This window comes from Lipotes vexillifer, unplaced genomic scaffold (genome assembly GCF_000442215.2).
Source record: "Lipotes vexillifer unplaced genomic scaffold, Lipotes_vexillifer_v1.1 scaffold788, whole genome shotgun sequence".
Taxonomy (NCBI): Eukaryota; Metazoa; Chordata; class Mammalia; order Artiodactyla; family Lipotidae; genus Lipotes; species Lipotes vexillifer.
The window spans coordinates 2,645,473-2,655,831 of NW_006791862.1; the positions used below are offsets into that span (position 1 = coordinate 2,645,473).

The window sequence follows — 10,359 nt, forward strand, 5'->3', positions numbered from 1 at the left end:
AAAATTTGGAGTCCTTCATTTGGCATTTTATAATTTTACATAAATTTGTTTAAAACATGCTTGGTTTTGGTTTAACAAACAAAAATGTAAAACAATTTCAATTAAAAATGCATGTAGTTTTCTTCCTTAATTCTTAATTACTTATAAGTAGGCAGTTTAATACAGGAATATACTTTTCAAGAAAACTGATTTCTAAAAAAAAAACACCTCAGACTGATCTGAGGTAAAATCTACAGTGAAACATGACAGAGGGGTGACTGGATTAGATTGATATTAATTTTTACACATCAGTATGAAAACAAATGGATGAAGAGGACTACAAAATACAAATATTTATGTGAAATTTAAAGTGCCTTAGGAAACTACATATCTTCCAGATTGATTAATTTAATATTGCATTTAGCTAAGGAAGACTTGGAGAAAAATATTTTTTATTAATCAATTTATCATAACTTGAGAATAGTAAAATTTTATTTCTGAACATAATATAGACTTTGGATTAAAGTGAATTATATATCTCAAATTAAAAAAAAAAGCTATGTCACTTATCCAATGTACAAATTATCATTTACAATAGAGTTTAATATAAGCATGACGACATGTTTTTATACCTTGACAGTTAAGTATTATTACCTAACACCAGGGAACACATCTTTATTTTTGGGAGGAGACTGTTTAAAGTTCTTTATATCCATTTCATGCATTTTTTCCCAGTTCCAATTCATTTATATGAGTCGTTTTTACATTACTACCAATGTCATCAACTTTACTTTCTTTAATATGCATGAGTCTATTCAACTTTGTGCCTGTGCAATCCTCAGCTTTCATTTCTCTGACTGAATCCATTCCTTTCATAGTTTTAATTTCAAAAAGATCTTCAGCTAAAATGCAATTTGAATTATTAGCCAATCTGTTGTCTCTATCAGTTCCAACTAGTTCATTCTTTTCTTCATTTATATCTATGGGATCATAAAGTTCGGGTGTAAAATAGATAGATTCATCCTCTGCTTCTGTTTCAAAAGCTGTATTTGAAGTAGAAAGTTCAGCTTCTTCACTTACTAGAGATAACTGAATGTCTGGATCTTCTGGATTCAGGAGAGTAGCATTAATCTTTATTGATGGAACAATGGTTTCTGATTGAGGGCACGGTCCAAGTGATGTGTGTACTGTCAGAGTGGAGGACTCATATTTATCAGTGAGCGGCAAAACTGCTTCACGTCCCTTTTCTGTTTTGAAAGTGGAAGAATTAGAGGCACAGTCCTCTGATGACCTAAACTTAGGTGTTCCAGTCAGAATTTTACCAGTAAGATACTGTTCCAGAAAATTACTGCCAGACCAGCTAACTCTGTTTGTTTGTTTGTTGAAGGTTGGGCTTGTGGATCTGGAAATCACAATTTTTTCTGCTCCTACTGCCTGGGCAGACTCTTCCAATAATAATGGATCATCTACAAATACAAAGATATGAGTGTTAACTTTCTGCTCCTAATGTAATATTTGTTATATTAAAACAATTTTTGTTAGAAATACTGAAATAACTGTATAGGATACATAATTGAGAGCCCATAACAAGTAGTAGCAGGACTTCCATCTTAGAATGGAAGCATTCTAAGCACTCCATCTTAAAGCACAACATGTTAACTCTGAAAGGAACCTTAGGTCTCCAGTGGTTCCCAGCCCAAGTTATAATGCTGTCTGGTAAACTATCAAATTCCACACCAGGGACCTCAGAAGTGAACAAGAAAAGAAAGGGTAAAAAGGAAGAGGGATGAGTAAAGGAGGGAACAGGCTGTAAAAGGGCCTTAAAAATCCACTAACCAGTGACTGAGAAAAACTGACCTAGACTAATTCCCTTAAGGAAACTGACAACCACAAAGAATAAGTTATTTGCTTAAAGTTATAGAATTGGTTGGTAATCAGACCTGGACTAGAACCTAGCTTTCCTGATTATCAGTATAATGGCTTAGAATTCACTATGACATTTAGCTAGGATAGAAGCATATACTATAAAATAAATATTTAAAAAGTGATATATTAAACTACTAATATATATTAATTAAAACAATTAAAATGATATCCAATGATACAGAACAGTTTGGCAAACTTATTCTATAATAGGCCAGACAGTAAATATTTTAGGCTTTGTGGATCACATTGTATCTGTTGCAACTACTCAATTATGCTGTTCTAGTGCAACACATACAACTACTCAACCCTACTGTTGTGTACAATATATAAATGATTGGGTGTGACTGTATTCCATTAAACTTTACTTACAAGAACAGCAGGCCAAATTTGGTCCACAGGCCATAGTTTGCTAATCCCTGATGTATTATATTCTAATATATTTTAAACTATATTTTAATTTTCTAAATTATATTTTAATCCAGTATATTGATATTTTAAAATATTATTTTTTTATCATTTAGAATAAATGACTCTCACTTCTCTAAAATAAGAAATTCATGTAAGACAATTATCTATAAATTAGGTCAATTTTTAATATCACCTTTAGAAAAACATTACCATTTGCATAGTGCTTTACAATGTTGTGATATTTATCATCTTATAAGATCTTTACAAACCAACCTGGACGGATAGGTAGGCAGATATCCCTTCTATTAAGACTCAAAAAGTTAAGTGACTTGCTCGGGAGTGGGGGTCACAAAGTTAGTTAGTAGCAAAGCTTCTAAGTGGAAAACCAGAAAATATGTGTAGATCTCCTCAAAAATTTGTTCCCATTCTGATACATATTATTTTATGATAACACCTTATATTACAATAACCAACATATTTAAGGACATTAATCTGTAGCATAACAAATATCATTTCACTAAACACAATGAAAGACTTCTCTACCAAATGTAAATGGTTAGAACTTTTCATATTTTTCTTTCTGGAGATGATGCCTCTTGGTAAAGATGGACTTTTATCTATCATTTTAGGACACTGTAGCTCTTAGATACATTTTTACTTTACCTTCCCTAGGATATTCTGGTGATAGATGGCTTGCTGCTTCTAATAAATAAGTTGAGGTATTATCCTTCAAACAAGCCACTTCAAGCGTAGACTCATTGTCCTGTATAGATTTTCTGTCTTCTTTGTATACATCAATGACCTTTAGGTGCTTTTTGGAAAATTCAGCCAAGGACTCCAGCGCACTCTCAAAGGTTGAATGGTGCTGAATCAGCTGCCGAACCCACTTAGAAAGTCCTAAGGCAAAAAGTAAACCCAGCAAAGAAACTTTGGTTATTCAGTGAAGATATTATGTATTAAGAAAAGAAAATTAGATAACTTCTCTGGTGAGGTAATCTACTTTGAATTTAGAGGATACAGGGTGGTTCTCTACATTTTTCCTGCCTTTTTACCTTCATATGTACAATATGCTCTTGTATCAGTAGCATTTCTCTTTACGTGCAGTGATTGCCAACTGGATGGAGGGAAGAGGCAGTGGGAGTAGAACGGAGATGGGAAAATGTATTATTTGTCAATTTAGAATAACTGGGAAATAAGGCAAATTTATCATAATTCCCCACAAAAAATTACCTACCTTTTAATTGCAGAGAAAATACAAGTTCTAAACAACACAGTCTTTTATTCCAACTTTTAAATTTGACTCCTTTAGCAAAAATAAATTCAAGATTACAGTCTCATAGATTTTTTTGTTTGTTTGTTTGTTTCCCTTCTCCTTCCAATTCCAAATATATCAAACTATTCTGGGAGTAAAAGGAATAACACTGTTTTATGGGCAAATCATGTCCTATCTGAATATTTATTATATAATCATTTTTTAATATATAAATAATCAAGTTGTAAGGGACAAGATTTGACCCTGTGACATGTGAAAACTGCATAAAAATAAACCATATTAACAGTATAAGGTGTTTTGGAGTATGACTCACTTCAGAATGAAATTCAGATATTTGGACTTTAGAAAATAAATATTCTCTGCTGATGTTACTAAAACACCATCTTTTGGAATAATTAAAAAAGTCACTATGGTATTTTAAGTTGAGAGGAAGGTAAGACAGGGCTTCAAGCAACTTGAACTATTATACTTCCATTTCAAATACATTCCTTTAGTTTTTTTGTTTAATGGAGCTTTTCTATTACTCTTATGCGTGTTGAATTTAAACAAAAATTAGTCATCAAATGGAATTTGTATGTTGTTGTGCTGTATTGCCTAGATAAGATTTCAAAGTTTATGAGTCTCAGAAAAAATAAAAACCTTATAGAAAATAATGAAAAATACTTAATTCAAAAAAATCAACAAATCTGAACTACAAGGTAAAAATTTCAGTTCTAGATTTTAAAATAAGAAAAAAAAAACGTAAACAGCATTTCTTTAAAGTTCTTTATTTTTGTTTGCTTGGGGAAAATAATTATACCAAATAAGAATATGAAAATTTCCCAAATTGAAAAATTTTAGCGTTATATTATAGTTATTGCTTTCATTTCGAACTTTTTGTGATCAAAGAAAGCCTTTTCATGGGCTTCCCTGGTGGCGCAGTGGTTGGGAGTCCGCCTGCAGATGCAGGGCACACGGGTTCGTGCCCTGGTCCGGGAGGATCCCACATGCCGCGGAGCGGCTGGGCCCGTGAGCCACGGCCGCTGAGCCTGTGCGTCCGGAGCCTGTGCTCCGCGACGGGAGGGGCCACAACAGTGAGAAGCCCGCGTACCGCAAAAAAAAAAAAAAAAAAAAAAAAAAAAAAAGAAAGCCTTTTCAGCGTAAAATGTCAGTTTGCTTTTGAAAACTTGAAAGAATCTGAGCTCCACCTGCTGACTAAACATAAGCACTTAACATTTGTTTTTGGTTATATCTTGGCCTTGACTTGCTTTACGGGGAAAGAGAAGAAAAGACTAATAAAGCAGCATTTCCTGCTTCAATCCAGGTGGATATGTTTTAATATTGAACCACATATAATAATTAGGCTCTGAAATATAAAAAGTAGAGTCCATACCCATAGACAGCTAATCTGAAACAAATTAAAAAATTAGCATCTTTTCATTATAGTATGGTATGAACTTTTTAGCTCTAAAGATAACAATAAAAATGCAAGTACTTCTAAAAGTTCTTTAATAACAGATGGATTCCTGGTATTAATTCGGATGAAAACTATAGGCACACAGTATTTGTTCGTTTGAGTGGAGAAAAATGACCATGTACTTGATCTTGCAGCATGCAGTGGTGCTTTTTTTTCTTTTTAGAAAATACTAGCTCTGACTAACATAAACTCTATAACAACTGAAGCATTTCTAAACAAACAAACACACACACACACATACAACAATAAAACTCAAATAATCCAGAATGAAAGAATAAAAAGAATCCTAAGCACCAAATGATTGCTTGTGTGTTTAAATGTAAAACCTTAATATTTCTTGGAAAACTCATTTCTGTGGAACACCTTTTTCTGTGACAATGGTAAATAAATTATTGCTATGTTACTGAATCAAATCCCACATTCTGGTGAAATTGAAGGATCTTGATTAATATTACATCAGTAACCAGATTCTCCTCTATAAAGATTTTTTGTAAACACAGAAGCATTAAAAGGCTAGATTTCCAGTCAATGTGAATTTTTCCATGTTCGATCTAGTAATTCAAATTCTCTATCCAATTCTTTGCTTTAAAAATAGAAGTCATTAAATACCAAAGATTGTTACTAATTCTTACTCTAAGCCCAGCTGAGAATCTTACCAGATATGTATCGACTTGGGTTACTCCTGAAGCGATCATCCACTAGAATAAGAGCTCCCCAATCATTTCTGTGTCGAATACACCTATAAAAAAATAGGGAGAAAATGAAATAAATATAACAGTGAAAATAAAGCCACATTTCTAGTGGGACAGACAGAAGGTTGAGAAAATCAATGATGTGTCAGGTATCAAAATCAATGACATGTCCTTTAATCAAAGTCATTATTATGAGTAAAGTTTTTAGAAACTACTCAGTACAATGTACCAAAGTAGGTGTATTAAAAACTCTCCTACTTTTGCCAGCTACTGATAACATACCCAAAAATGTTACATGCATTCTATTTTGAAAGACAAGAAAATTATAGAAAATATTTCCCAAAACATTCTTTACACACACAATATTTTTTACCTTAAGTATTATATTAGCTGTAGATTTTATGTACATAACTGTTATTCTGGTTTAACAAGTTTTTATCATAAATGAATAAGTTTGTAAAAAAGTTTTTGCACCAATTGATATAATCATGTAGTTGTTCTTTTTAGACTGTTAATATGGTGGATTATACTGGCAAAATTTCAAATACTGAGCTTGTCTTTCTTTCATCCCTAGAATAACCACTATGGTCATGTGCATTATTCTTTTTATAGATTGTTGGGTTCAATTTGCTAATTTTTAAAATTTTAAACATTATTAAAATTTTTAAATTTAGTGGTTTTTCAGTTCGCAGGGCAGAAATTGAGACACAGATGTAGAGAATAAACATATGGACACCAAGGGGGGAAAGCAGCGGCGGGTGGTGGTGGTGGTGTGATGAATTGGGCGATTGGGATTGACATGTATACACTGATGTGTATAAAATTGATGACTAATAAGGACCTGCTGTATAAAAAAAAATTAAAAATAAAATTCAGTGGTTACATTTACAAGGTTCTGCAACCTATGCCACTGTCTATTACAGAACATCTTTACCTCACCAAAAAGAAACCCCGTGCCCATTAGTCACTCCCAATTACCCAGATCATTCCCCCTAACCCCTTGCAACCACAATCTACTTTCTGTCTGTATAGATATACCTATTTTGGACACTTCATATAACTAGAATCATATATGGCATTTTGTGTCTGGCTTCTTTCACTTAGCATGATGTTTTCAAGGTTACTTGTATCGTGCATCAGTACTTTGTTCCTTCTTATGGCTGAATAATATTCCATTATATGGATATACCATAATTTATCCATTCACACAAAGAAAAACCCAGGAAAGAATGACTCCACTGATGAATTCTAGCAAACATTTAAAGAGAATCCTTTACAAACGCTTATGAAAAATAGAACAGGAAACATGTACCAATTTATTCCATGAGGCCAGTGTTGCCTGATACCAAAAGTAATCAAAGACATCACAAGAAAGCTACAGAGCAGTATCTCTTATGGTTATAGATGCAAAAATCCTCAACAGAAAAGTAGAACACTGAATCCAGCAACTTACTAAAAGGATTGTACACAGTGACCAAGTGGAATTTATCTCAGGACTGCAAGGTGGTTCAACACCCTGCCAGTTTATTGGTTCAACTAAAATCAGTGTAACACCATATTAGAGTAAAGTACAAAAACCACAAGATCATCTCAAGATGAGAAAAAGCAATTGACAATATAACACTCAACAAAGTAGGAATAGCAGGTACTTCCTAAACCTTAAAGGGCATCTATGCATCCAATAGTTAACATCATACTGAATGGTGAAAGTCATCATTTTTCTCTTAAGTTTGAGAATAAAATAAGGATGGCCGCTCTCACCACTTGTATTCATTATTGTGTTGGAGGTTCTAGCCAGGGCAATTAGGCAAGAAAAAGAAATAAAAGATATCCAGATTGGAAAAGAAGTAAAATTATCTTTAAATTTGCAAATGACATGATATTCTACATAGAAATCCTAAGGAATCCATAAAAAATAACTATTTAGAACTAAAACAAGTTCAGCAAAGTTATAGGATGCATATTCACTATACAAATAACAGTTACATTTTTATACACTAGCAACGAACAATCCAAAAATGAAATCAAGTTAATTCCACTTACAGTAGCATCAAAAAGAGCAAGATACTTAGAAATAACTTTAATGAAAGTACCCTGAAAGCTTCAAAATATTGTTGAAAGAATGAAGTTAGACCCCTACCTCATACCATATACAAAAGTTAACTCAAAATGGATCAAAGACTGGCAAGGTATAAATTTTCTTGACCTTGGATTAGGCAACGGTTTCTAAAATATTTGCAAATCATGTATCTGATAAGGGTCTTATATCCAGAATATATAAAGAACTCTTACAGTTCAACAATAAAAATATAAATAATGCAATTTTAATTTGGACCAATAATTTAAATAGACATTTCTCCAAAAAAGGATACACACGTGGTCATTGTGCACATGAAAAGATGCAGAACATCATTAGTCATTAGGGAAATGCAAATCAAAACCAGAGTGAAATACCACTTTATACCTCCTGGTACATCTATTGAAAAAGATGAACAATAACAAGTGTTGGTGAAGCCACGGAGAAATTGGAAATCTCATACATAGCTAATGGAAATGTAAAATTATGTGACTGCTTTGGAAATTGGAACAACAAAAAACAAAATTGCTTTTTCCACCTTTTGACTATTATGAATAATGCTACTATAAACATTTGTGTACAAGTTTTTATATGGATACATTTAAAAAATTCTCTTGGGTATATACTTAGGAATAGAATTGCTAGGTTGTATGATAACTCTATGTTTAACTTTTAGAGGAACTGCTACATTTTTTTTTTCCAAAGCAGTGAAATGACATGTTTAAAACGCCAAAAGAAAAAGACTGTCAGTTGAATCTATATCTAACAAAAGTATCCTTCAAAAATTAACTTCATTCTTTTCCAGGTGGATATCCAATTATCCAAGAATTACCTGTGAAAAAGACTATTCTTTCCTCATTAAATTGTCTTGACACTTTTGTCAAAAATCCATTCACTGTAAATGCATGGGTTTGTTTCTGGACCCTCAATTTTACCCCTTGTTCTACATGTCTGTATTACATCAATACAATACAGTCTTGATTACTGTAGTTTTGCAGTAAGTTTGAAATTGAGAATTGCCAGTTCTCCAGTTTTGTTCTTTTTCAAATTTTTTGTGGCTATTCTGGGTCTCTTTCAATTTCCATATGAATTTTAGGATCAGCTTCTCAATTTCTGCACCCAATCCAGTTGGAATTCTGGTTGGGATTATATTAAATCTGTGGATCAATTTGGGGGAGAATGTTATCTTAATAATAATGTTTTCCAATCCATCATCATGGAATTCTCCCATTTATTTAGAAATTAAGGAGAAAGTAGAACATTTCCAAATAAACAAAAACTGAGAGAATTAATCTCTAGAAAACTTATCGTACAAGAAATACTAAAGGGAGTCTTTTTCTGGCTGAAATGAAAGGACACTAACCAGTAACTATAACCACATGAAGAAATAAAGAGCATCTGTAAAGGTAATTTCATAGGTAAATATAAAAAACAATATAACTTTTTTTTTTTTTTTTTGGCGGTATGCGGGCCTCTCACTGTTGTGGCCTGTCCCATTGCGGAGCTCCGCAACAGGCTCCGGACGCACAGGCTCAGCGCCCATGGCTCACGGGCCCAGCTGCTCCGCGGCATGTGGGATCTTCCCAGACCAGGGCACGAACTTGTGTCCCCTGCATCGGCAGGTGGACTCTCAACCACTGCGCCACCAGGGAAGCCCAATATAACTATATTTTCATAACTTTTTCTCCTGTTTGATTTTTGAAAACAACTGCATAAAGCAATAAACTTAAGTCTGTGGTAATAGGCATTGTATTGGCAGTCCCAAAGGTGATGTTTAGGTTCAGTTATTCACCAGGAGCACCTCTTCACTTGTTATAGATCTATTCAGACATTCTACTGCTTGAGTGTCAGTTTCCATAGCTGTGTCTTTCTATGAATTGGTCCATGTTTTTTTAAAAAAATAAATTTATTTATTATCTTTTTATTTTTGGCTGCGATGGGTCTTCGTTGCTGCACATGGGTTTTCTCTAATTGCGGCAAGCAGGGTCTGGTGGTTTCTCTTGTTGCTGAGCATGGGCTCTCGGCACACAGGCTTCATTAGTTGTGGCATGTGGGCTCAGTAGTTGTGAATTGCAGGCTCTAGAGCACAGGCTTAGTAGCTGTGGCACACAGGCTTAGTAGCTGTGGCACACAGGCTTAGTTGCTCCACAGCATGTGCGATCTTCCCAGGCCAAGGCTCTAATGTGTGTCCCCTGCATTGGCAGGAGGATTCTTAACAATTGTGCCACCAGGGAAGTCCTGAATTTGTCCAACTTACCTAAATTATCTATTTTGTTGTAATACAATTGTTCAAGTATTCTCTTATAATGCTTCATATTTCTGTAAGTTTGGCAGTAACAATCACTCTTTCATTCCTAATTTTAGTAATTTGAGTCCTTTCTGCATTTTTTCTTGGTCAGTCTAGTTAAATGTCAATTTTCTTGATCTTTTCAAAGAACCAACTTTTGTTACCCTGACTTTTTCTACTTTATTTTCTATTTCTTTTATTTCCATTCTAATCTCTACTATTCCTTTGATCTGCTTGCCTTGGGTTTGATTTGCCCTTCTT

At 33.6% G+C, this 10,359-nt stretch overlaps 1 protein-coding gene across 1 annotated transcript in view; it reads right to left on the bottom strand.

The window, feature by feature from the left end:
* Positions 1-629: 629 nt before the first annotated feature.
* The window catches only part of BRIP1 (BRCA1 interacting DNA helicase 1), a 207,443-nt gene continuing 197,713 nt past the window's right edge, over positions 630-10,359 (bottom strand). Inside the window, 5 exon segments of the mRNA XM_007464912.1 lie at positions 630-701; positions 703-1,445; positions 2,877-2,965; positions 2,967-3,210; positions 5,699-5,781. Coding sequence (XP_007464974.1) covers positions 630-701; positions 703-1,445; positions 2,877-2,965; positions 2,967-3,210; positions 5,699-5,781 — 1,231 coding nt within the window.